The sequence below is a fragment of the Amborella trichopoda genome, chromosome 1 (assembly GCF_054954075.1).
Source record: "Amborella trichopoda isolate Santa Cruz 75 chromosome 1, AtrichopodaSantaCruz75HAP2 v2.0, whole genome shotgun sequence".
Classification (NCBI taxonomy): Eukaryota; Viridiplantae; Streptophyta; class Magnoliopsida; order Amborellales; family Amborellaceae; genus Amborella; species Amborella trichopoda.
The window spans coordinates 1960402-1988278 of NC_142336.1; the positions used below are offsets into that span (position 1 = coordinate 1960402).

Genomic DNA, 27877 nt, shown 5'->3' on the forward strand with positions numbered 1-27877 from the left:
ATCCAAATAAAATCCACCTCTCTCTCTCTCTAAGATCTACCCCTCTCTCTCTCCGTGTGTAAAAATACCCCATGCCGCTCTGTTCATTTAACGGCGACTAAATGGAGGGAAAATGGTCGGAATTCCTTTTTCCGGCGTCTCTTACAACCAGCGGTCGCCCCGTTCTACAACCAGGCGAGGTCGAATGCTCAACCCTAGACTCAGTCGATCTCGAGCTCGTTCAAAGCCCTGACCCTAACACTAATTTCCCGACTCTGAGATCGGGCTTACTCATCCTCACCACTTTCAGGTTCCTGTTTATTGACCAGAACTCTAGGGTTTCTTTCTCGATCCCTCTTTCTGTAGTTTCTCATGTTTCTGGCCCTAAGAAGTCTATCAAGAGCATGTTCCATAGCCCAAGAATCAGGGTCAGGGTTTCGGTCTCAAACGATGGCAGGGTTGCAGAGAAAGGCCAGAGATTTGCAGAGATTGTTTGCGTTCTGAGGGGGAAGAGTGATCCTGATTCGTTTGTTGGGAGGTTATGGGAGGTTTTGAGGTCGAGGCCATGGGAGAGCTTGGTGGGGTCAGAAGATAAGAGAGAGAGTGAGGTGGGGAGAGTTGCAGAGAGCTCGAGTGTTTGGAGGCCTGCAATGGCTGGGGTCTCAGGAATTCTTAGAAAGGAGCAGGAGCAGTGGGAGAGCACTGATAAGAGCTTGCAGGATGCTTTCCAGGATTTGAACGCTTTAATGGTATGCGGCTCACTCTGTCTCTAAAAATCAAGTTTTAATGTGGTGATTACTCTCTCACTTCGGATTAAGATTGAAGATTCATCAAAAAGCAAATTTGTTATATATTTGCGGTAATTGAATAAAAATCTCAAATTTGAACTTGTTTATATTGATCTGTGATTCAAATGAACTGAAGGTCCACTAAAATGGTGGTATTCTGTGTTTCATCACGAGCACACTTGGGACCATTTTTGAAATTCAGCCTGAATCTGCCTCAATCGTGAAATGACTCCCTTTGGGTGAGTGCAAGTCCAATTCCAGCTGGAATTCAATGAAATTGGGAAGAAATTCTTAGGAACTTCACTCATAGATTGGCAAAATAATATGGCAAAACCTGGTGAAATTTTGGTCTGAAATTTGGCTAGAATTGGTTGTGTTATGGCCAATTGGCGATTAATTATGTTTAGAATAGGTTGTGTTATGGCCAATTGGCTATTAATTATGTTTCAGCATTGTGAGACTCGGCGGAGTTACTAGAACTAGCCCCTCGGTGAGCAGAGTTACCCTGAGTTCTTATGTACAACTCTGAGCATATTAAAAATAGAAAAAAATCCTAAAAGATATACTAAAGTATGGAATCTATGTGTGTGTTTCTATATATATATATATATATATATATATATATATATATATAGAAAGCCACTATGCAACGCTTATGGGCGCAAATGAACAGTATTTTTGCCCATAGGCTCAGTGCCTTTCGATTTTTTTGGACGGCATTATAGCATGTCCATGGCGCTTTCTTTTCACGCAAACAAAACACAGGAAACCGCCATGGCTCCCATGGATCCGTGACGGTTTTTAAGGCAAAACCACCACGGACATAGTATGTCTATAACCGGGTGAAATACAATTTAATTTCGCCTATAGGCGTTTTTAAGAGTTTTCCTATATATATATATGATAATGAACTGGGTTCATATACCCTATATACTGGTCTTTGGATGTTACTATTTGTCCTTGTTAATCCACCTAGTATAGGTCTTTGTAGCATGGAAGAGGTAGAATGTCTTGATGGCACAATATGTCTAGATGGTATTCGACCAGACTCTTCTGATAGATTTATCCTTGTGCGTCTGTTTGTATTAAATTGTATTTCAACATCTCCATCAGGATATTCAATAATTTGGTCTGGTTCCCTGTTAATTGGGACTTTAGATTGTTGGTTGCCACAGTGTAAGGACCAATTTTTTAGAAGAGTAATTTGGGACCAGCTTATAGACTTATGTATGACTGTATTCATTTTTTCCATATTGGTTAAAATAATACAGTTTGTCCTGTGGTGTCCATTTGAAGGGCATTAGGACATAGAGTGTTCATTGCCTTATAACATATTCTGTATACTAATACAATATTTTGTGATCCAGGGTTCATATCAAACCCTTGGGTTTTTATGTTTAGAGTAAGAACTTTTAAGAAGTTAGGGTCTGCTTGGGAGACAAAAAAGTTTGGAAAACAGTTAAAATATATAGGTCCATTGCAGAGGCTGGACTTTATTATTCCTAAGAGAGAGTCTGAGAATTTATTGTGACGATCGTCTCTTAAACATAATAAGACTGAGTTATTTAATCCTAATTTAGTTAAAGGTTTTATGGCTATCTGTATAAGGCCTATATGCAGATATCGATATTCCTTAGATTTATGATTTTGTATCATTCTATGGGAGAGTAACTAAAAACTTTCTTGTTCACTAGTTATAGATATACTTTGTTCTACTGTTTTAATAGCAAAACTAGACTTAAACTCGAAAGTTCCTTTTTTATATATATCGGTTATAGGGACCTTTGGAATATTCCAATTATGTATTTGTCGTTTTATATTGTCTATGGTTACTTCTTCTTTATTTTTTACTCGTAGTGTACTATTAGACGAGGAAGCTGTTCTATTGGACAGAGTCCTGATAAAATTTTCCATTTAGGATAGTGGGTGAATGCTGAGTCAGTCGGAAACAGTCCCTGTATCTTTTTCACGGCTCTTCCTGGCCTTTTTCAGTAGTGCGGGTCACAACAACTTTTAGGTTTCACTTCCTTACTATCTTTATAGTAAATTTTATTAGGTCTTTGACTTTTAGAACAGATATCTAGTAATACAGTTCACCACTGTAAACCTATGGCTCTGATACCAACACACACCTTTTGATTTGGACTTCAAGATCCTTACTCTTCAAAAAGAAGAAATATTCAAAATAGATATAGAAGGAATTAAAAATGATTTCATGTCTGAAGAAAACAAAGAAATCCGAGACTGGTATCTAGCTGAATTCCCCCAAGAATTACTAGACGCTGTTCATAAGAGATTTAATAAATTTATAAAGAAAAATAAACAAAATATAGGATTCTTTGATTGGTTACGATACATTCTGAAAGAAAAAGATATACCAATCCCAGACTTTGGTATTAATGCTATAGAAAATCAGTACCAAACCTTCTATACCCATGAAGGGGAAGAAATACAAAGTATTCATCCCCCTGAAAAAAGTCTCCAAATAAAAGGGGCACTAAAAGAAAAACCTGAGACCAAAGCCTCTCCTTATAAAATAATTCCACAGGAAACTGAACATCATACCCATAAAATAGATGTTATACCTCATATAATTGAACAAAATAACTATACTAACCTTTGCCTCCAAACCATTGGAAAGCAAACAACCAGAATTGAAAATATGATTGGTAGACCTCAGATTATACCCCAAGAAAAGACAATTGATACAAATAAGAAAAAGGCTTTGTTATTTAAACCTCCTCCAGAGCTCAGCAAAGAGCAGTTTAGCCTGGACGGTGTAAAGAAAAAGGAAGATAATAAACAATTGGTAGATGAATTGGTAAAAAAGTTATTTAAACTAAGCATAAAAGGAAACAGAATAGTTATTAAGCAAGAAGCTATGGTTTTGCAAGAAGAAGACTTAGCCAATAGTGAAATCCAACAAATGGAGGAAGCCTTGAAATAAATAGGATAGACTACGGGAGGAAAGTAAGACCAACTTCTCAGACCAGGATGTATTACCCAAGACCTACTCCTGTAGATATTCAGTTTGAAGAAGATCTAATAACTAGCGCAGTATCATATTCAGGAAGGACAATTGTCAATTGGAATATAGATGGTATGTCTAAGAATACTCGATGCAATGAAACATATGACCATGTACGCAACAGCGTGCAAAATAAGCGGAAACCATGATCAAGAAATAGCCAAAGCCATTATCTGTGGTTTTACTGGATGGCTAAGAGGATGGTGGGATTTCCATATAGATGAAAATAGAAAAAGAGAAATGCTGGTCGCCATAAGGCAATGGACAGTAAAAAATGAGTTTGGCCGAGATATAGTCAATAGTGGGAGTGACGCAGTAAACACCCTGATATATACTATTACCCTTCATTTTGTAGGGAGTATTGCACTGCTTGATGCCAGGTTAGAAGATCTCCTTTTTAGCCTGAGATGCCCAACATTATCTCATTATAAGTGGTATAAGGATGTATTTTTCTCTCATCTTCTTTCCAGAGAAGATAGTAAATCAGACCACTGGAAAGAGAAATTTATTGCTGGTTTACCACATCTTTTGTTGAGAATGTCAAGACAAGATTAAAAAATAAGCATGGAGGAATAATCCCATACTCTTTATATACGTTAGGAGAATTATCAGCAGAAATTTGTGCAGAAGTTCTTGCCCTCTGTACAGATCTAAAGCTAAAAAGACAATTAGAAAAACAAAAAATGACACGCAGAAAAGAACTAGGAGATTTCTGTGAACAATTCGGATACAATACTCTCTGCCTAAAGATACTGAAAAAAGAAAATATAGGCATAAAAAATACAAACCAGATATCAATAGAACCATCACTAAAGAAAAATCTTCTAGAAAATTCTCTCCCAAGAATAGATTTAAGAAATACAAGGAAAAAAGAAAAATACCTATCTGTTATAAGTGTGGTAAGGTAGGGCATTCGAAGAATAAATGCCAAATACAAAAGAAAATAAACGCCTTATAGATAGAAGAAAATATTAGAAGCCAATTATTTCATATACTGCAAATAAATAAAGAATCCTCTGAGCAATCATCCGATTCTGACACAGAACAAATTGTTGGAGAAATAGATGATGAGAATTTAATTTTTAGCAGTACAGAATCAGAAGATGATAATTGCTTCTGTAATACACTCTCTAAAGAAGAAAAATCTAATTATTGATATAATAGGTAAAATTAATGACCCTGAGGCTAAAAAAGAAGCCTTAATACAATATATTAATATAGCAAAAGCCAACAAGAAGCTCCCTCCTCTTGTCAGAACACAAGAGGATTACAATTTTGCCAAAATGCTTAGGAAAGTCGAAGATAAAAATAATGTTCAAAAAGAACCATCTATATCAGAATTAAAACATGAACTAAATGAAGTACGAAATGAATTAATAAATTTAAAAAATAGAATACAAATTTTAGAACTAGCCTCTAACCATCAAGAAAATAGTCTTGACAATTCTGATAAAGAATTAGAGTTTAATAATATTATAAATAAATATAAAAAACCTCTACCTTTTATAGATGAAAAACCAGAATCCTCTAGTACAATACAAACTGATAATTATGTAAACCTACTCGATAAAGTGGTTACTCAAAAATGGTTTAGATTAGTAAAGATAATAGTCCATAAAGAATATAGCTTTCAAACAATTGCATTAATAGATTCAGGGGCCGATCTAAACTGTATAAATGAAGGATTAGTCCCTACAAAATACTTTAGTAAAACAACTCAAATATTGAATACAACAGATGGTAGCAGGATGGTTATAAATTATAAACTTTCAGAAGCTGCAGTCTGCAATAACGGTAACTTCTTTGAGTTCCCTTTTATTATGGTCAAAGGACTAAACCAATCCGTAATATTAGGAACTCCATTCCTAAATATGTTGTATCCAATAAAAATAGATAGTTCAGGAATTGAAGCCAATAGTGAAGGACATAATGTAAAATTTGAGTTTATTGAAAAACCTAAAACCAGAGAAGTAAATAATATCAAAGAAACGATTTATAATAAAGAAAAGTTTTTATATCACCTCAAAGAAGAGCTAAAAGATAAAATAGCTGATAATAAACTATCAACTCCTGAAAATAAAGATTTAATTGAAAATATTAAAAATAAAATAGAAAGAGAAATTTGTGCTGACTTGCCAAACGCTTTTTGGAATAAAAGAAAGCACATTGTAAGCCTACCTTACGAGGATGATTTTCATGAAGAAAAAATACCTATTAAGGCCAGGCCAATACAAATGAATCCCTGATTATTAGAAATCTGCAAAAAAGAAATTGATGATTTGATAAAGAAAAATCTTATCCGGAAAGGTTCTTCTCCTTGGAGTTGTTTCGCATTTTATGTGGAGAAAGCATCCGAAAAAGCGAGAGGGGTTCCTTGGCTAGTAATAAACTATAAACCCCTTAATAAAGTCTTACGATGGATAAGGTATCCCATCCCTAATAAGAAGGATTTGCTTGATAGACTGGTAAATGCTTGTATCTTTTCCAAATTTGATCTAAAGTCTGGATATTGGCAAATCCAAATTGCTGAAAAAGATAAATATAAAACTGCCATCAACGTCCCCTTGGGACAGTATGAACGGAACGTAATGCCCTTTGGGCTGAAAAACGCTCCATCAGAATTCCAAAATATTATGAATGATATTTTTAATCCTTATATAAAATTCATGATCGTTTACATTGATGATGTGTTAATATTTTTTGAAAGTATTGAACAACATTTTAAACATCTAAATATTTTTATTAAAACAATAAAAGCTGCAGGGTTAGTAGTTTCAGCAAGGAAAATTAGTCGTTGTCAGACAAAAATAAGATTTTTAGAACATAATATCTTCCAAGGAAGCATAATCCCAATAGATAGAGCTATAGAATTTTCTGATAAATTCCTAGATATTATCTTAGATAAGACAGAGCTTCAAAGATTTTTAGGATGCCTTAATTATATCGCTGATTTTTACAAGGACCTAGCTATTGATGCTAAACCATTGTTTCAAAGATTGAAAAAGAATCCACCAAAATGGACCAAAGAACATACTATGGTTGTTAGAAAAATAAAAATAAAAGCCAAGGAATTACCCTGTCTTACACTCTCTAATCCTACTGCTTACAAAATAATTGAATGTGATGCCTCGGAAATAGGATTGGGTGGAATACTGAAACAAAGGCTTTCAAATACAGAACAGTTGGTTCGTTTTACATCTCGTGCTTGGAATCAAACACAACAAAACTACTCTACGGTTAAAAAGGAAATTTTAGGCATTGTTCATTGTGTGACCAAATTCCAAAGCGATTTACTCAACCAAAGGTTTTTTATAAGAATCGACTGTAAAGCCGCCAAAGATATTCTTCATAAAGATGTAAAAAACCTTGTCTCTAAACAAATTTTTGCAAGATGGCATGGCATCTTATCCTCTTTTGAATTCGATATTGAGCATATTAAAGGAAATAATAATTATCTGCCTGACTTTTTAACTCGTGAGTTTGTACAGGGGGACAGGAGAATAATACCAAACAAGGGAAAGGGGAAGATGGACATAGTTCCATTACCAGGCAAAACCCTGATAACCTCACCAATAACCCCAAATCAGCTAATTAGAAAGCAAGCGTAGGAAATAACTTTCTCACCTAAGGCAATACCGACATCTAATAGCTCATGCGGAGACAAAACGAGGTTCATAGAAACCTCCTTTATATCCACAATAATAATAGAGGATATTCATAAAAATAGAGACCCATATGAAATAGCAAATATTTATTTGAATAACCACCTTCATCCATCCAATAATGATAAGACCCGGGAATGGTTTGAAGTCATCCTTCTAGAAACAGGATCAATCACATTGGTCCATTTTTATAGGAAAAATACTAATATAATAGCCTACTCCAAGTTTCAGATCCGAAAAATTATATCATATGAAGAGTGGGGTATAGACCCAATAAAACCTAGAAGGTTACAAACCGAAGGATTCAATAATAAATATTTTTGATATTATGATTATATGGAAGCTTGGCATAAAGTTTTTGCCTTCCAAAATAATAATAATTCTCATATATGGTTTATCCAAATAAAAATACCATTGATAGGAGAATTCCCCAATTGGTTCAAAAACTGGTTCCAACTTTGGGGATCAGGAACGGAAATGTTGCCCCAAAAAATACAAGCCTCTCAGAGAAAATTTATTGAATACAATAATAATAATACAAAAATAGATGTACATATGTATTTCATGGCCTTTTATCAAATACCATGGATCATGAAGTGGTCCTATCAAATATCTGATGATTATACACATAATTGGGAATACTTTCCTGAATTGGGAAGACAAATATATATAAAATGGTGGGACGTTTATGAGAACAAAGCTCTGGACCCAGAAAATATCAAAATGAAAAGAATACCGGTTACACCCCCAGAAGCGGGAATCAATATGTTTGATTATATAAATAAAATGCGTCAACAACATCCCACGGCTAGCAAAGAAGACCTTAAAAAGAAACTACTACAAATATTCGATGACGACGAAGAAGCCATGTCCACCTCTACACAGAATGAAGACTATGCTCAAGAAAACGAAGATTGTGAATTTCGACTATCTCAGAATTAGAGCAGGCCAAACCTGGGATGGGATGACTGTAACTTGATAGCACACGTGTCCCAAAGTAAGATGCTGCCGACAATAAAGGATACTGACAGAAAAAGATAGGGCTGACACTTTTGATGCTGTCGACAATAAAGGATACTGACAGATAAAGATATGGCCTACACTTTTTACTATTCCCACTATCGGTCAAATCGGTCGACACCTTTTTACTATTCATATTTTGTCTCTTCTTACCGACACCTTTTGCTGACACCTTTTTACTGTTCATATTTTGTCCCTTCTTGCCGACACCTTTTACTGTTTACCTTTTACTATTGACAAGACAACGAACGTCAAATGAAAATTTCGCGTTCGCCATCTATAAAAGGGGAAGGGAAGGAGTCATTCAGGACACGAGTGTTCTCCCCCAATAACCAGCCCTCTTCTCTTAGCTCTCTTAGTCTCCTCTGCTCTCTTAGTCTCCTCTACCTGCAAGCTCTACAGCTTTCTCTCATCTTTGCAACCTATCTCCGCGTACCCGCAGTAATCCTATCTGGGTATTTCTGTATCTCTCTACCATCTTTACAACTCTCTGTTCTCTTTGCCGTTGCTCTGCAACCTCAATGTATAGCTCTCTCTGTCTCTCTGTGACCACTCTTTAAGCTCTCTGCTATCTCACTGTTACAGCTCTCTCTGTTACCACTCCTTAAGCTCTCTGCTATCTCACTGATACTCTGAAGCTCGACAGCTCTCTCTAACTCTCTGTTACCACTCTCTAAGCTCTCTGCTATCTCACTGTTACAACTCTCTCTGTTACCACTCTCTAAGCTCTCTGCTATCTCACTATTACAACTCTCTCTGTTACCACTCACTAAGCTCTCTGCTATCTCACTGATACTCTGAAGCTCTACAGCTCTCTCTGACTCTCTGTTACCAGTCTCTAAGCTCTTTGCTATCTCATTGTTACTCTGAAGCTCTACAACTCTCTCTGTTTCTCTGTATACTCTGCAATCTCTGTGCAACTCTCTCTCTGATACTTTGCTCTCTCTCTGATACTCTGTAACTCTTTGATACTCTGTAACTCTCTTTGTTATTGTTACTCTCTCTGTAACTTTACTACTACTCTCCTTTTCCCTTTTCTTTCTATTGTATATCGAGTGGTGTATCTAGCCACACCGAATCTGTAATTGTGAGGATAACATACATGTGTGGGATTCTCCACCGAGTTTTTACCCAGAAGAGTGGAAGTTATTTTCAAGTTTTTGCAAGTGCCATATGTAAGTGTTTCTATGCAAGTTAAGTTTATATTTTGTTTAAAGTTTAGAGATACTACTTATGTTAATTGGATGGTAATAGATATTTCTCTATGTATGTGTATTGTTTTTCTGCTAATACTTCTTCTCATGAAATTCGTGTACCCTTAGAATAATTGTTGTTTCACAATAGTAGATTAAGTAGCTTCTTAAAATAGTTGTTAAAATAGATCTTGGTGTGTGTTGGTATCAGTATTTGGATGTTACTATTTGTCCTTGTTAATCCATCTAGTATAGCTCTTTGTGTAGTATGGAAGAGGTAGAATGTCTTGATGGCACAGTATGTCTAGATGGTATTTGACCAGACTCTTCTGATAGATTTATCCTAGTGCGTCTGTTTGTATTAAATTGTCTTTCAACATCTCCATCGGGATATTCAATAATTTGGTCTGGTTCCCTGTTAATTGGGACTTTAGATTGTTGGTTGTGACAGTGTAAGGACCAATTTTCTGGAAGAGTAATTTGGGACTAGCTTATAAACTCTGGTATGAGACTCTTCAAGGGTATTTTGGTTAATTTATTTTTTGTAAATTATTGTTTTAATATTTTTATTAGGTGTGTCTTGATGAGAGGAATGAACGCCTAAAATTTCAAGTGATTTGGATTTGTATAAAAAAAATTAAAATTAAAATACGAAATGTAGTTGTGATCATCAGATCAGCTCAGATTCAAATGGTGTGGAGAAATGTGGTTTCAATACGGGAAATCTTTGTGATAGCCTTAAAGCATTAAACATAGTCTAGATTGAGTATATCTATGAAAATTTGAAAATCTTGAAAATTGACGGTTCAAAAATGCGTTACAAGATGTAGTATTTAAAAAATATGAAATCCATTTTTTTCTCATGTCCATGCATCTTAATGTCGAGATGATAAATTTGACGATATGTGGGCATCAAAACAACCTCTTTTAGTGACATGTTTGAGGTGGGCTCCAATTTGATTGTTTAGAGCCTCAGCTCTATATAAACTTTTTCCATATATATATATGTATAGGAGAAGTATACAATAAGGCCATTTACTTTTTGCATAAGGTAGTCGCAATTAATCTTGACCTTTGGATGTGAGATTGGGTGGTTACATTTAGTCCATTGACCAAGCACAAAGTTCAAAAGAAATTTTCTCGAATTTTGTTACACACTCAAGCTATCAACTTTCACTTCTGATAGTCATAGGCAGTTGTGACCTTCTTATATAATACGTAAATGGTCTCATTGTATACAATCCCATATATATATATATATGGGATACTGTCTTGCACCATACATTAAGGTAAATGGAGTGTATAGGCAGGATACTGTTTTTATTGATATTATGAATTTTGCAGGATACTATTTTTGTGGCAAATTAATTATATGGGATACTGTCTTGCATCATTTTTCCTTAATTTATTAAGGCAAAAACAGTATCCAGTAGCCGTTTCAGGTAAATTATGAATTTTGCAGGTTTTATTCACTTTTGCAAAACTTTTGGTATTAAAACATGCACCATTGTTGCATACTACTGCATCAGACAGTTTGTAATTTATTATCATTTTACTTCCATCAGCATTATTTAATACTTGTGTTGTTTTGCTAAAATATTTGGTTGGAACTAAACCTTCATTTATGCAATTTAGATCTGCTCCTAAATCTATAAGAGCAGTGGTCTGAAAAGTGTATTCCTTTTGCACCACTATTTTAACAATGGTAAACCATCTCTGGGTTATAACTTTATCCAGGAGGTTTACATATTTATAATCATATAACTTTCTTAGCATATTACAGTTATTTGAAGTTTGTGGATCATCTATAACTTTTGGGAGTGTATCCTCAATTTCGGGTGGTAGAAGATTGTGATTATAATCATGAAGTTTTATATAAAGTGCCTCTATATAAAAGAGAGTTATAGACCAAAAACATATAACTCATATATAGAAACAGAGGGACAGGGTAAGGCACTTACATGGATAGTAGTCGTGATAGTAGATAACCAAAAGATGTACACAGAAGCACGTTTTTACAAAGCACACACAACACACAACACACTCTTACAAAGCACACTCTTACAAAGCACACAACTTAAGACTCTTAAGAAGACTATTGCAGGAAGCTCTGCAACGTTTCTATTCGAAGGTGTCTTCTCCTTTGGTCTGGGTTCCCTTTTATAGAGTAGGGAAGGCGGACTTCAAACAGTTTTAAATCCGCACCGACAAAGTGAAGATAAGATTCGCATTCAAAAGTAAAAGTAAAAGATGCTCTTTACATCAATTAAAGAAAGCAAATTAAAAGATTCTTCTACAGTGTTTTGTCGACAATAATGGTTTTTACTGTAGAGCTCTTTTGGGGACGTGTCCTGAATAGTCTGGAGTCGTACTGCCCTTGATCTTTTCTTCAATTTATTGGGGAAAATATTCTTGTACAATTGTCTCTATTTGGAGGGTCACAGTCTGCTATATCATTTTTTGATAAAGTGGGTGTTTCAACTTCATCTTCTTCAAGGGCAAAGAGTAGCCTTTTTCTAATCTCAGCTTTTGAAAGAGTTGGATTCTTTTGTTGCATTAGTGAAATATATTCAGAGAATCCTATGTCAGACTGTGGCCCAAAACTTGGAATGACTTTCATATAATCTTTTCTGGCTCCAAAGAATCATTTATGTAGGCATCCCACCATTTAATTGAAATTTGCCGTTGTAGTTTTGGAATATAATCCCATCGATCCAAATTATCTTCAGAAATTTGGTAGGACCATTTTAAAATCCATGAGACCTTTTTAGACTATTCTTATTATAATCAGAGAATTTTATTATAATCAGAGAATTTTCTCTGTGACACTTGCAATTTTTCAGGTAGTATTTGGCGTAATGATCCCCATAATAGGAACCAACTTTTAAACCAATTTGGAAATTTTGCTGTTTCAGTTCTTTTAAACTGTACGTACCAACTGTGTATGTTTAGTATTTTGGTTTGCAAATACTTCATCCCAGGCCTTTATATATTCGAAATAATGATAGGATTTGATTTTAAATCCTTTGGTATTCAATACCCTTGGCTTTAAAGGGTTGAGACCCCAGTCTCTATAATAAATGATTTTATGCATCTGAAAATTTGAATATGCTAGTTCTGAGTCATTGTTTTTGTAATGGTGTACTATTGACACCAACCCGATTTTCATTAATATTGTTTCATACCATTCTCTATATCTGTCTCCCATATTAAGACGTAGATGGTGGCGTAAGTATAAAGCTGCTATTTCAATAGGGTCTTTTTCCCTGTGCTCATTTTCTATTATGATCAACGGTATATATACTGTGTCGAGAAATGGAGTTTTATTTTGGTTTGGATTATTGGTGCTTAAAGGGGATTGTTGGGGAGGTATTTTAATCTCTTGAGCGTGCTTTCTTATTAAAGCATTTGGAGTGTACGAGGAAGCCATGGTCTTTCCTGAGCTGAAACTATTTCGAGCCAGGTATTTTTCTGAGCTGGAACTATTTGAAGCCAGGTATTTTCCTGATCTGGAACTATTTGAAGCCAGGGTTTTTCTTAGGCTAGGGACTATGTCCATTGGTTGATGTTGGCTTCTCCTTCCTTCCCTGTAAAAATTCTCGAGTCAAGAAGTTAGGAAGATGGTTATCTTTTCCTTGAATATGTTCAACATCGAAATCAAAAGAAGATAGAATTCCCTGCCATCTAGCAAAGATTTGTTTTGCGACTAGATTTTTTAAATCTTTTTCTAAAATGTCTTTGGCGGATTTGCAATCAGTTCAGATATTTTTTGTTAAGCAAATCACTTTGGAGTTTTGTCACACAATGAATTATTGCTAAAACTTCTTTTTTAGTAGTAGAGTATTTCTGTTGGGCTGGGTTCCAAGCTTTAGATGTAAAGCTTATAGGTTGCTCATCATTTTGGATTTTTTGTTTAAGAATCCCTCCTAACCCAAGTTTAGGCATCTGTCTCAATTATTTTGAAAGCTGTAGGATCAGAAAGGGCTAAACAGGGTATTTTTTTGGCTTTAAGTTTTAATTTTTTAACTGTCATGGTGTGTTCATGAGTCCAATCTGGAGGGTTTTTTTTTAAGCTTTGGAATAAAGGTTTAGCATTCAGAGCCAAATCTTTATAAAAATTTGAGATGTAATTCAGACATCTTAGAAATCTTTGTAATTCTTTTTTATCTTTAATGATATCAGGAAATTTGGAGGCAAATTCAATTGCCCTGTCAATAGGGATTATTCTTCCTTGAATATATTATGTCCAAGAAACCTTATTTTAGTTTGAAAAAGGTTTATTTTCTTGGCTGAAACAACTAAACCTGCACTCTTTATGGCTTTATAAACGATGTTCAGATGTTTCCAATGCTGGTCAATATTTTCAGAATAAACAAGGACATCGTCAATGTAAACAATAATAAATCTGGTATAAGGATTGAAAATATCATTCATAGTATTCTGAAAGTTTGAAGGGGCATTTTTTAACCCAAAAGGCATCACATTCCATTCAAAATATCCAAAAGAGACATTAAATTCTGTTTTATACCCATCTTTTTCTATTATCTGGATTTGCCAATACCTTGATTTCAAATCAAATTTTGAGAAAATACAGGCATTGGCAAGTCTATCTAACAAATCTTGTTTATTTGGAATAGGATAACGGATCCACCTCAATGTTTTATTTAAATGCCTATAATTTATGACTAGAGGAGGTGCTTCTCTTTCAATTTCTGAAGCTTTTTCCACATAAAAAGCTGCATAACTCCAAGGTGAAGAACTTTTTCTAATAAGGTTCTTATCAAGAAGTTCTTGTATCTCAGTTTTACTAATCTCCAGGAGCCTACTGTTCATTTGTATAGGTCTGGCTTTAGTAGGCATTTTTTGTTCATTAAGGCCAGGTTCATAAGGAAGTTCTATGATATGTTGCTTTCTATTCCAAAAGGCATTAGGAATGTCGACACAAACTTCTCTTTCTAACGTTTTTTTGAAATTATAGATTTTACCTTGTATTTGAGGTAAAGTTAATTTTTCATCAATAATCTTATGCTTTACTTCTTCTTTTAGATGAAGAGGAATTTCTCTTTAGTAGAGATTTTATTTTTAATGTTATTTATTTCATGGACATTGGGTTTATCAATGAAGTTAAATTTTACTTCATGTCCCTCAATATCTGCTTCTTTCCCAGTATTATCAATTTTGATAAGATAAAGCATATTTAAGAAAGGAGTTCCAAGAATAACAGGTTGGCTTAAACGTTTGGCCTTTATAAAAGGAAATTTAAAACATGCACCATTGTTGCATACTGCTGCATCAGACAATTTGTAATTTATTATCATTTTACTTCCATCAGCAGTATTTAATACCTGTTTTGTTTTGCTAAAATATTTGGTTGGAACTAAACCTTCATTTATGCAATTTAGATCTGCTCCTGAATCTATAAGAGCAGTGGTCTGAAAAGTGTATTCCTTTTGCACCACTATTTTAACAATGGTAAACCATCTTTGGGTTATAACTTTATCCAGGAGGTTTACATATTTATAATCATATAACTTTCTCAGCATATTACAATTATTTGAAGTTTGCGGATCATCTATAACTTTGGGAGTGTATCCGCAATTTCGGGTGGTAGAAGATTGTGATTATAATCATGAATTAAATCATTAAATTCTTCTTCAGCATTTTCATTACCACTTTCATCTTTAGTGGTTGCTATCTCTAACATTTGTACTCTGGTTTTTAGAGTTATAAGTTCATTTCAAACTTCATTTATTTCATTTTTTAGATCAGGAATTGTAGGTTCTTTGTGGACTTGAGTTTTATTTTGAACTCTTTTTAGGATATTCGTAAAACTATAATCTTCTCTAGTAGGAACAAGAGAAGGTTTAGAAGAACTCGAGGGTTCTTTGGTTATATTGATATAATGTGTCAAGGCTTCTCCTTTAGCCTCGGGATCACTTATCTTATCAATTAAATCAATGACAAGATTTCTTCTTATGTGAGTGTATTTAAGAAATCACAATGACAGTCTATATTAGTCTTTTCTTCAGAATCTGTTTCAGAGTCTGAGCTTCAAAACATTAAATCCTCATCTTTTATTTCTCCGATAGGTAAATCTTCATCAAAGTCAGAAGATTCATCAGACTCATCTCTTTTTATTAATAAAATATCGAATAACTACTTTTTGATCTCAAGGTCTATTTCAAGAGCATTTATTTTCTTTTTTACTCTATATTTATTTTTATAATGTCCTACTTTCCCACAGTTGTAACAAACTGGTATTTTTCTTTTTCCCTTTTGTTTAAAAGAGTGATCATGTAAGAATTTTTTAGGAAAAGTATTTTTCTTTCTTATAATTAGACTTAGATTTTCTAGAGTCTCTATAATTTTGTTTGTGAGTAGGCTTGGAAGTTGGTAAAGTATTGAACCCAAATTGCTCACAAAAGTCTCCTAATTCCTTTCTCCCCCTCATTCTTTGCTTTTCTAATTGTCTCTTCAATTTCATGTCTGTGCATAATGCAAGACCTTCAGCATAGATTTCTGCTGAGAGTTCTTCAAGGGTATATAAGGAATAGGGAATAATTCCTCCATACTTATTTTTTAATCTTATCTTAACCTTTTCAGCAAAAAGATTAGGAAGTCCAGCAATGAATTTTTCTTTCCAATGATCGGCTTTACTATCTTCCTCAGTCTGGAGTAAAAATACATCTTTATACCATTTAAAATGTGAGATAGTTGGGCAACGTAAGTTTGAAAGTAGATCTTTCGATCTAGCAGATAAAAGGGCTGTACTTCCCACAAAATGAAGTGTAATAGTATATATTAGGGTGTTTACTGCATCTCCCTTAGTCACTAAATTTTCTAGATCCTGTCCTTGTCCGACCTTAGCTTTTATATTATATTGTTTAATAGCATTCAGAATTTGATCTTTGGCTTCCTCATCCATGTGGAAATCCCACCATCCTCTAAGCCATCTGGTAAATCCGCATATAATGGCTTTAGCAATTTCGTGGTCTTGATTTCCACTTGCTTTACATGCGGTGGCATACATTGTCATATATTTCATAAGATCAAGAATATGATTTTCAGACATCCCATCTATATTTCAATTTACTATGGACCTTCCTGAATAGGAAACTGAACTGGCAATTAGGTCTTCCTCTATATGAAGATCTACAGGGGTTGGTCGAGGGTAGTACATTCTGGTTGGCGCAACTGGCCTGGTTTTTCTCCCATAATCTATTCTAGTAATTTCTAAGCTTTTGATTTAAAAGCTTTTTCTATTTCAGATATTTGTCGATTTGAAAAACTTTTATCTTCTTGGAGGACTTGTACATCACTAGATTTTTCTTTTATATCTAGTTTTTCAAGTCGTTTTACCAATTCATTTACTAATTCTTTATTATCCTCTTTCTTTTTGATTCCCTGTAGGTTGAATTTTTCTGCCGCAATATTAGGAGGTGGTTTGAATGAAACTGCCCCTTTTTCTTTTTCTTCTTTCTTCTCCTGGTGTTGAGGTTTTATTGTATTTAGGACATTCTCTATCCTATTAGTTTGTTTTCTTATGGTTTGTAGGAAAAGATTTGTATAATTATTTTGCTCTATTATGTGGGGAATGGCTTCAATTTTAGCCATCTGGTTCTCAAAATCTTTTGGTCCAATTTTGAAGGTGAGGCTTTTATGTCTTGTTTCTCTCCTTTCAATTGTAAGCTAGTTTCAAGTGGATGGATAGCTTCAATACTTTCTCCTTTAACTGTATGAAAAGTTTGAAAAGTATTTTGGACAGTATTAACCTGAGTATTTACCTGGAATTCTGGGTATTTTATTTCTTCTTTTTTAGGTATATACCTCAGCCATTGAAAATTTTTACATTTGTTTTATGTTGTAACATGAATTTATTAAGTTTTATATGAAAAATTTCTTTTAATCTTTCATTAAATTCTTGAAGAAATCATTCTCTTATTTGTTTATTTTCATCAGAGAGAAAATCCTTTTTAACCCTTTTTTTATCTATGGTAAAGTCATCTTGAGTTTGGGTTGTCAGAATTTCAAAATCGAATTCAGACATAGTAGGTTCTTCTTGCTCAGTTTGGGCAGAGCTGAAAGTATTCACGGTATAGACTGAGTGTTGAACCTGGTTCTCAATTTTCTTTAAACTTTCAAGAATAATTCTATCATTATGAGCCCTTTCATAATTAGATTGAAGTATAGAAGAAGTTGAACTTCTAGGAGGAATTCTAGAAGGAATTCTCGGAACCATATTCGAAAAGACAGTATTTGAAATGGTAAGGCACTTTTCTACTGAATAAAACTTGGCTCTGAATAAAACTTTTCGTATCAGGTAAATTTCGGAATGGATACCAAAAGTTTTGCAGGAAGACAAACATACATTATGAAATGGCTTATAACTATCCATTTTAAAACTAATTTAAAATTATATATATCAGGAGCCTTTTTATGGCAAATTTGCTATCACTGATACCAAAATTTGCCTATATTTGGAGTGTATTTTGCAGGATACTGTTTTTATGGATATATGAATTTTGCAGGATACCGTTTTTGCGAATTTAATACACTCCATTTACCTATAGGCAAATAGGTATACTGTTTTTAAAATAGGTATATATATTTGCCTATAGGGAAATTGGCAAATAGGTATATATATTTGCCTACAGGCAAATAGGTAGTTTTGCCTACAGGTGCATCTATGGACGTATATCCTGCAAACAGTTTACCTATTTGCCTATAGGCAAACAATATACCTATTTACCTATATATATATATATGTATATATATATATATATATATATATATATATATATATATATATATATATATATATATATATATATATATATATATGGAAAAAGTTTATATAAGGATGCAACCTTATAATGTAGAACTACGGATGCACCTCAAAAATCCATCGGAAAAGGTAGTTTTAATGTTGAAAAACCCTTTGATTGATCATCTTGACATCGAGATGTATGATCATGAAAAATAAAAAGATTGTAAGTCTAAAAAATAGTGCATTTTACAACATATTATCTACACCGTCCATGTTCAAGATTTTCATATGTTTATAGATCTACTTGATTTTAACCATTTTTAAAATTTAAAATTTAAAATTTTATAATTAGATATAAAAATAGATTTTGAGATAATCCCAAGAACATTTTACATCAAAATTATATACCATGATAAAATTTGAAGGTGCACCCTACCTCTACAGCTACAGATGCATCCGTATGCTAACTGCACCCTATATATATATATATATATATATATATATATATATATATATATATATATATATATATATATATATATATATACATATATGTTTTGGAAAATTGTTTCATGCAGCCTGTACCGCATTTCTACATATGCGATCCAGAAAGATGGATGCAAATATGTGGTCTATCTAAAAACAAATTGAAATTAACGGTCCAAATGATTTCTTAATAGAATTATTATTTCTAGTTTTGAAATTTATTTATTTTTTCATAATCATGATCTCCTCCATGTTAGAGATTACATAGCCTTAAAAATTAAGTCCAAAAATTCATCTCAAAAAACGATTTATTAAGGGGCCCCCATTTCGACGTGTGCGGGCTTGGCCTGCATGCTAACCACATCCATATGTATTTTTTCTTTTGACAAGGTAACATAGGAATAGAACTTGAGACATAGCGCTATGAAAACCCAGCTGCTACCTTTAATGTATAAAAAATTTCGATACATAATTTGGATGTAATTGGCAAAAATTGGTGAGTTTTTTGTGCCATATGCCCTATTTTTATATTTTTCCTTTCCTTTGATTTTTTTCCCAACCATATATATATATATATATATATATATATATATTTATATATATTTTAAATCCATGTTTTATATACTATTTTAAGTGGGCTCTTGGCCCTGTACAGTACTCAGGCAAGTCCACTCGGACTTTCCTCTTGAGGGAGTCTTGAAACACTGGTGTTTTGGTCATTGCTCAAACCCTTTGCTTCAGTTTACTGTTTTTTTCTTTTTTGGTAAGGCGATTCTGGATCTTGAAACACTGGTGTTTCGGTCATTGTTTAAGCCTTTCTTGCTGTTTCTCTTTGCTTTGAATTCCTGTTATTATGTGCCTTCACTTCTCTGTACTCACAATAGTGATTATCAGTGAAATTTCTTGGTTACTGTGTGAATTGCCTTTTGATTCATAGAGACATTTGGCAAAATGGCTTCTCGTTCATTGATGTTTCTTTTAGTCTTTGATATTTGATAAATTTGATTTACTCCCTTTTCTTTATGCGAGCAACCTTTGGCTTTTGCACTTCATGCTTTTTTACAATCACAATAATCCACCATATGATATGAATTTTATGGTCATAAGTTACATTGATCTTGGACATAATTTGTGATGCATGATGAAGTATTTGCTAAACTTCTTCACCAACATTTCTTATTTCTTTGATTCACGAGTATGATTAAAAGTAGTTCTCGAGCATCTTTTTCTGTGGTGAATGTTATATATTTTAGTCCATGTTGTTCCACTTCCATCCCCCTGCTCTCCAATTTTTTCTTGGGCAAAATGCCTTAGTATGCATATGATTTGCAGAGTAAAGCTAAAGAGATGGTGACGTTAGCGGAGAAGATGAGGTTGAAGCTTTTAGCTGGGCCGAATTCGCAAAACACCGGAGCAAACGAGGAGGAGATGGGTTCTAAGCAAGAGATGCAGGATTGGCTTCTCAGTGTTGGGATTGTATCCCCTGTAACAAAAGAGACAGCTGGTGCTCAATATCATCAGCAACTGTGCCGCCAGGTTATTTTTCTTGTGCTCTTGCTTTCTTCACAAAAATCGTGACAACTTATATATTTGTGTGTGTGTGTGTTTGTTTGTTAGTCTTTGGCCAAATAAATTCATGATCTTTATCTTTGTGTTTGTGTGTGTGTGTCTGTGTGCAGCGTGTATGTGCCTTTAGGCATTTTCTGGGCAAATAAGTTCATGGTCTTGATAGAGATTTCTTTAAACATCAAAAGCTTTCTTTGATTTGTGTTGGTAATTCAGCTTGCAGATTTTGTTAAGATACCCTTGGAGAGAGCTGGGGGAATGATGGCATTGATAGATGTTTATTGTCTTTTTAATCGTGCCAGAGGAACTGGTATGTATTATAGAATTTATTATTTCTACTTCAATGTTGTGTTTCTTAATTTGTTTATTAAAAGGAATTCACATTTTCTTAGTTTAATGAGTGGATTTTATATCCCTTGTGGCAGAGTTGATTGCGCCAGAAGATTTATTACAAGCATGTGCTATTTGGGAGAAGTTTGACGTGTATGCAAAACAGACCTTTCAATCTCTTTCAGGTTCTAATGCCCTATTTGATCGGCTCATCTAGTAAATCTTATAAGGGTTTTTATTATGTTCTCAAATTTATAACATATAAGAGCAGGGACTAATTTCAATGAATTTCTTGATGGCTCTTCCTTTTGACTAATAATTTTGTAATTTTTATGATCAACAGTCCGGTGTTGCTTAGAAAGTTTGACAGTGGAGTCATGGTTGTCCAAAGCAAGGCACATAGCGATGAGGAGGTATTACTCGTAATTTAGACTCATGATGATTCTTTAGCTGGATGGCGCTGAGAGATAATTCCCTGAAAGAGCTTGTGAAAGAATGACCAAGTCTTGGCTATTTGAATTCCTACATAGTTGGGGATGATTGATGATAGTACTGGCCTGCATTATTGACAAGTTGAGATTTGTCGTGGATTATGACTACTGAAACCCAAATATCTCTGAATTCCAATAGCAATGGCTTTTTCAGCCCCAGTGGTTCATAAATTTTATTCTTCAGCCTTGTAGTTTGTATGTTTGATCATTTTCTACTTTATGGAAGTTCGTTTTGCTGAAATTAAATATTTTTGTTATTATTATTATTATTTATTTCGCTTGATTTCTTTGTGAGCCATGTGTCAGCTATTGTCAGTCTTCACTTCATTTTACTTGAAATTCTTTGCCTTAGGCAAATTCTTTTTGGCTTTTTGATCTTTGGTGTGAACATTCATTCTTGCAAGTTTAGGTCTTTGCAAGAATAAGATCCCTTGCGTTAAAACCAGAAGCCCTCAGGACGGGTATAAGTCCAAGTGATGCTGCAAGGACATTAGGGGTTGCACCGGCCCTCGCCAAAGAGCACCTTCTTGCAGCTGAAAACAAAGGTTTGCATGGTCTTTTTAAGTTGTCATGGGGCTGAAATTTTCCATTTTTATGCACTACTGAATTTTCAGTTTTTCTTTTGTTGGTATATTATGGCATTATGTTGGCTCTTTTTCTTTATCAGGTCTGCTATGCAGAGACATTGCCCCAGAGGGTCTCCGTTTCTACTTGAATTTGTTTATTGAAGTTAATCCAAGCAACATGTACATGTAAGTTGGACATATGCTTGCAATATTTCGAATCTCTATCTCTGGCATTTAGTCTTACTTTAATTGGGTAGCCAGACCTATTGAAATGATCTCTAATTACTGCGCCCTAACATGCTTGAACTGGCCACACATGATTCTTCTTGGTTTCTCTCTTTTTTTATCTTGATTCTTTTGGAAATAACTTTATTGTCGTAGAATATTGGTACAACGAGCCAGAATACATAGAGCTAATTAGCTACAATGGGGGGAAACAAATCCCCACTCGCAAATGCATTTTGAGGCTTCAAATGATTATCTGATATTTAATGGTTTTGTCTAGTAGAGAGGGGCACCTGTGTTTATGTGGAATGTTTTATCATGGATGACCAGGCTTCTTCTTGGTTTCCTACTTTGGGGTGGATCACCCAATCATTTATTTATGGACCCGGTTTCTATGCGGCCAAGCCCACATATGTAGAAATGCGGGCCTCTTAATAAATCTATTTTTGAGATGGATTTTAAGACTTAATTTTTTAAGGACGTGTAATCTCGAACATGGACATCATAAATATAAAAAAATAAATAAATTTAAAAAACTAGAAATAATAATTCTAGTAAAAAACATTTGGACCGTTAGTTTCCAATGTTTTTAGATGTAACACCTACTTGCATCCATCTTTAAGATGGATGCTTTACACTTTCTTGACCTCATATGTAGAAATGCAGTCCAGCCCACATGAAACAATTTTCCTTTATTTATTGTGGATTATCCTCAGCTTAGGGGTTTCCAATTGTCGTGCTATTGTGTTACGTGCTATTGTGTTATGTGCATAAGCGTCATGAAGACATTTGACCATCTCCCCATTCATGTGTATTCACAATAAGAATTTGGGGTTTGTTAGGGGTCTGTTTCGCTGACAATTAATTTTAGGGTGAGGTTGGTGTAAGGCATAGTTAGCTATTCGGCGATTAATCGCCGAATTTTTCAAAAAATCGGCGCATTTTTTAAAAAGGTTTTAAATGCCGTTTTTTTGAAAAGTTTGTCCAAAAAACGTGTATTTTTCATAATACCGTTAAAAACGCGATTTTTTGGAAAACAAATAAAATGGCTCCAAAAAAACTTCTGCGAAAATTTCTAGTGAGAGAAGGGGGAACTGCTATCAAACCTTTGTGAAAAATCCCTACTAAAATCTGGGCACTCCCTCCCCCCCTTTGCAAAGAACTATATCAAATCTCAGTGAAAAAATGGTTTGATTTTGGTTTGATGGAGCTTTGAAGTTGCTTTAATGGTGTCTCTGAGTCTTGCGCTGGTTTACTATTACAGTGCTTTGAATTTGCATTCAACAATGAAGCAGACCTCTTATGGGTCCTCTTTTTGAGCTCATCAATGGCTGGTTTTGCCTTGTTAATGAGCCAATCCATTGCTTTACTCGGCCTATCATAACCAAGCCGATCTTGAACATCATAGAACTGAATAGCCGTATGAGCAGCGAGGCGGACACACCTATCTCTCGGCCCTTTTGCTGTACTGACCTTGCTGTGCTGATCTTTCCGACCTATGGCTCTCACTATATGACCGCCTTCGACTTTCACTATCTCACCTCCGCCTCCTATTGACTGAAAGCTCAGCCTTTGCCTCTGATTTTCCGATGAGTTTTGCGGCTGGTTCCCCAGTGATATTGCCCCATAAGTTTGAGCATTGTTAGGGAAAGGAGAGAGCCATGGGGTTTGGTAATGATGTTGAGTTTGAGAGAGAGGGGTTGAAAGAAAGGGGGGAGATTCAGAGGTGGTTTCCTCTGGTTGAGATTTGGGTCTCTTTCCCCTTCCAGATTTGGGTCTTGAAGTGATTAATCTCAAAGGATGTCTGCACTGTTAATACTTCATGGGTGAACCAGAGATGAGCTTCTATGGCAACGGCGGAGATGCACCAAAGTGCAAGAAAGCTCAACATCTTAGTATTGTTAATCGTCTCTCTCTCTAAAAAATGGTTTGATTTTTCACAGAGGTTTGATCCAAAAATTAGTGAATTCGAAATATTTCTAGAGAGAGAAGGGAGAACTGCTATCAAACCCTGTAATATTTCAGCTTGATCTAGCTTCTCTTTATATGGTGTATTTTTTTATATGGATTTAAGTAAGTTTGATATGGTGTAATTTTTTGATATGTATTTATTTGATTTTTGTCCTCCGATTTTTTGAGTCTAGTCCGATATATTGGCAATATCATTACATGAAGTATTTTTGCCGATCCGTATTTTTTATCCGAATTTTTTCATGCGAATATTTAAAATAAAAACGAATTTTTCCGATTTTAAGGTAAGCCAATTTATTGAAAGTCCCCGACTTGTTAACTATGGTATAAGGTGCCCACCTTATACTATAAGTAAGGTGCATCTCAAAATTTTTCTAGATGACGTAGTTCCGGTATCGGAAACCTTACGATGACCTCGAAATCCACGTTCAACTTTAATTATGAAATTAAAAATGATACAGATTGAGTACATCTATAAACACTTGAAAATCTTGAAAGTAGATGGTCCAGATAAGTTGCTAGAAGATGCACTACTTTTAGGACTTGAAATTTTTTCTTCTTTATATCTGTATACAGTGTTTCAAAAAGCATTAGGCGGCACCTAGGCGGCGCCCAGAACATAAATTTTTTTTTTGGGTTTTTCTCTTTCTAAAATAGGCTTTAATGGGTTTTAGGTTTCAAATGAACTTAAAACCCACAATTTTGCACGTTTAGTATTAAAAAAATGACCAAAAAATATCCTCAACGAGGGGCATTTCCATCCCTAGGCAGGGCGCAGGCCCTGTGCGGCCGCTCGGGCGAGTGCCTAGGGATATCCACTTTTTTTGGGCGCCTAGGCTTGGGCGATGCGCCCAGGCCCTAGAACCGCCCAGGCGCTGGGCGGGCCGCTTTTTGAAACACTGTCTGTATATCTTGAAGCCGAGATGATGATGGTCAATTGGAACGTTTTTAACTTCAGAACTTTCTTTTCTACTGGATTTTTGAGGTGCACCTTACTTCTATAGTATAAGGTTGCAGCCTTATATAAACTTTTCCCTTAAATTTAAATGGAATAGACTATCTTATGTAAAACTATTATAGTCTCGATAAAATAATCTTATTAGCTGTTTGGTATATATCATATGTTATGTATAACATTATTTAATTATTTAATTTTTGCAATGAATTCAGGCTATTTGTAGCTATTTTTGGCAAAAAACATGTGATAGTGAATAAATTGAAACTGCTTTACAAAACATAAACTTATCTATAAAATTGCCTATAAGTTTAACTCTGATAAATTTATGATGGATGCCAAGCCCACTTGTAGCGCAGCTATTGCTTTTTTTTTTTAGTTATCAAAACTAAAAGCGAGGTGGCTGGCTGTGCAGAGTATATCCCTAACCCATATGCTCCATGAACTCCCTTGAATTGATTGATCAATGAAACATTGAGAAATTGGCCAAGCAAGAGAGGTGCATAAGCACTGAGCAAGCCAAAGACTGAACTTCATTCACTCTTTCCTCTTTTCCTTGTTTAGCCACTTTGTCCTTCCTCTAATTTCCGCTAGCAAACCTGCACTTGCTTATCACAATCACTTGCTTACAAAAATCGTACTCATAAGACAACAGATAGAGGAGTCTCTCTCTTTAAGAAAACCCTATCCTATATTAATTATAGGGAAAATATCCTATTATCCCCTGTTTTTAACTTCTATATCTCATCAGACCCAAGAATTGAAAATATTACTTGTAAGCAAAAGGACTCGATCATTTCTATCTTCCCTTTTGACCATGTACTATTGACCTCAACAACTTATGAAATGACTCTATCTCTCTCTCTCTCTAAAAGTCTCTCTCTCTCTCTCACATCATCGTCTATCTCTCTCAAAACTCCATCTCTCTAAAACCCAAACTCCATCTCTCTCTCTCACATCATCGTCTCTTTTTCTCTCAAAATTCCATCTCTCTCCTTAAAACTCAAACTCCATCTCTCTCTAAAACTCCATCGCTCTCTAAAACCCAAAGTCCATCTCTCTCTCACACATAAGAAGTGTGTTCGTGTTCGATCACAAGTTAATCCCCTTGGCTGGTAAACTCATCAAGAAGTGAAGAGAGAGAGATATGGAGTTTGAATAGGGTGTCATTTTAGTGTTTGTTTAGATCAAAAATTTATGGTCGAAGAGGTCCAGGGGGTTGTAAGATAGAAAAGAGGGAGACCTTTTGCTTACAAGAAATATTTTCTTGGGTCTCATGAGAATTGAGACCTATTCTCATGAGAACCCTGACCAACATACCAGAACGGATTCTCTAAGATGGATGCCAAACAACTTATAGTTCATTATCGGAATTAACTTTATTTAAATAGTGAATTATAAGTGATAACAAGTGCATCCCAACAGGCCCTAGACCTATGCACCACATCTTTGAGTGAAGCTTCTCTTATCTGACCTCTCTTTTAGAGGGTCTGCGTTTAAGATTTATTCTAGCAATTTATTGGGCTTCATGGAGTAGAAGGATATGTGAATTTTCTATGGTACAACTTCAAAAAATGGAAGACAAAAGAGCGGATTAAGGAGCCTGTTATCTCTTGTGCTAATCATGGAACAGTTTAGCGGTATTGAGATGGCTGACTTGGTTTGTGCATATGGATGCTATCACATTGGAAAGCTGTATAAATCAAAAAAAAAAAGGGGAAAAAAAAGAGAGAGGGACAAACCACAATGTGGGATACCGAAGTTAAAGATGAATGGGAGTTTGTGAGGGAATTCTAGAGCCTCGAGTGAGAGGTCTCACTAAGACTAGCAAACCCTTGGTCCTATTAGCTTTATGCCCCCCCTGGGAAATTGAAATTCTATTGAGATATTGGCATAGATGCTGCATAAATTGGCTCTATATTTTGTTATTTGAATTTGTTGAGCCTCACTGAGGATGAGTAATCAAATGTTATCAGATGGGTGTGATATGATATATGCTTCCATGGAGGACTGCAGTTATATTTGAGGATATTTTGACGGTCATCTATTTTGTGGAAGTTTCCTTTTGCCGTGTCCTTAGAGATCCCTAGTTAGACCAGGGTTAACTAGAAAGGACCTTAGCAATAGATTTGTATCTCTTGTGCTTGCAATAGGAACCTTATTGCAAGGAGCCACCCCATCTAAAGTTCCTGTATTCTGAACTTTATGTGTGCTTGCTATGTAACTTGATCTAACCTTGATGTGCATCTGTCTTTTAGTATTAATTGAAGTTACTTGCTGAATATTATACCCATTTTTGGGAAATTTATTAGATGATTGAGGTTATTCTCTCTGTTTTCTGAAAAATATTTCCGTCCTGGCTTTTACTATTTCTGCCAAAAACCTGCAGATTTGTTCTCTGATTCCCCATTGTTTAATGGCTCTCAAACCTCTTCTATGCAAGTGAAGATTCTGATGTTGAAGGTTAAATCTTGCAGGGATCAACATGGTGGTCTCTTGGGCACTTGGGTTTCAATAATTTCTAGTCAGGGCTAGCTATCATTATTGTGCTTATTCTTCATTGGTGACACTTGGGGAGTTTGATGCAGCTTTTTGGAGTAAGTTGTGGGGGAAATTCATGTAACACAATTGTGTTGAGGACTAGCAGCATTTCTCATGCATAATAATGATTTATTTATGGGAGAGCTGAGAACCCTATGTATTTAGATTTGCAGCACACCCCCTTTCCCCAAAGTGGATTTTTTATCCGAGTTGTGCACTGGTTTGCTAATCAGGATCATTGTATACGTGATTTTAACTTGTTTGTTGCTCGTTGAAAACCTCTAAAAATGAATCTGGTGATTTGAGGGT

General features: G+C 34.8%; 1 protein-coding gene across 3 annotated transcripts; it reads left to right on the top strand.

The window, feature by feature from the left end:
- Positions 1-27877, top strand: LOC18425239 (EAP30/Vps36 family protein). Of its 3 annotated transcripts, none has more exons than XR_967182.3 (8): positions 1-728; positions 20256-20459; positions 20706-20799; positions 20915-21004; positions 21163-21232; positions 21720-21855; positions 21978-22062; positions 27505-27877. XR_967182.3 is itself a non-coding variant. In XM_011630990.3 (8 exons), exons 1-8 carry the CDS (start codon positions 102-104, stop codon positions 27560-27562), a joined length of 1332 nt encoding a protein of 443 aa, XP_011629292.1. In that variant the 5' UTR covers positions 1-101; the 3' UTR covers positions 27563-27877. The 3 variants fall into 3 exon arrangements, 2 of the variants coding, with proteins under 2 accessions (XP_011629292.1, XP_088701882.1); XM_011630990.3 differs by having other exon boundaries at positions 20915-20972; XM_088845756.1 differs by lacking the exon at positions 1-728 and adding an exon at positions 11020-11112 and having other exon boundaries at positions 20915-20972.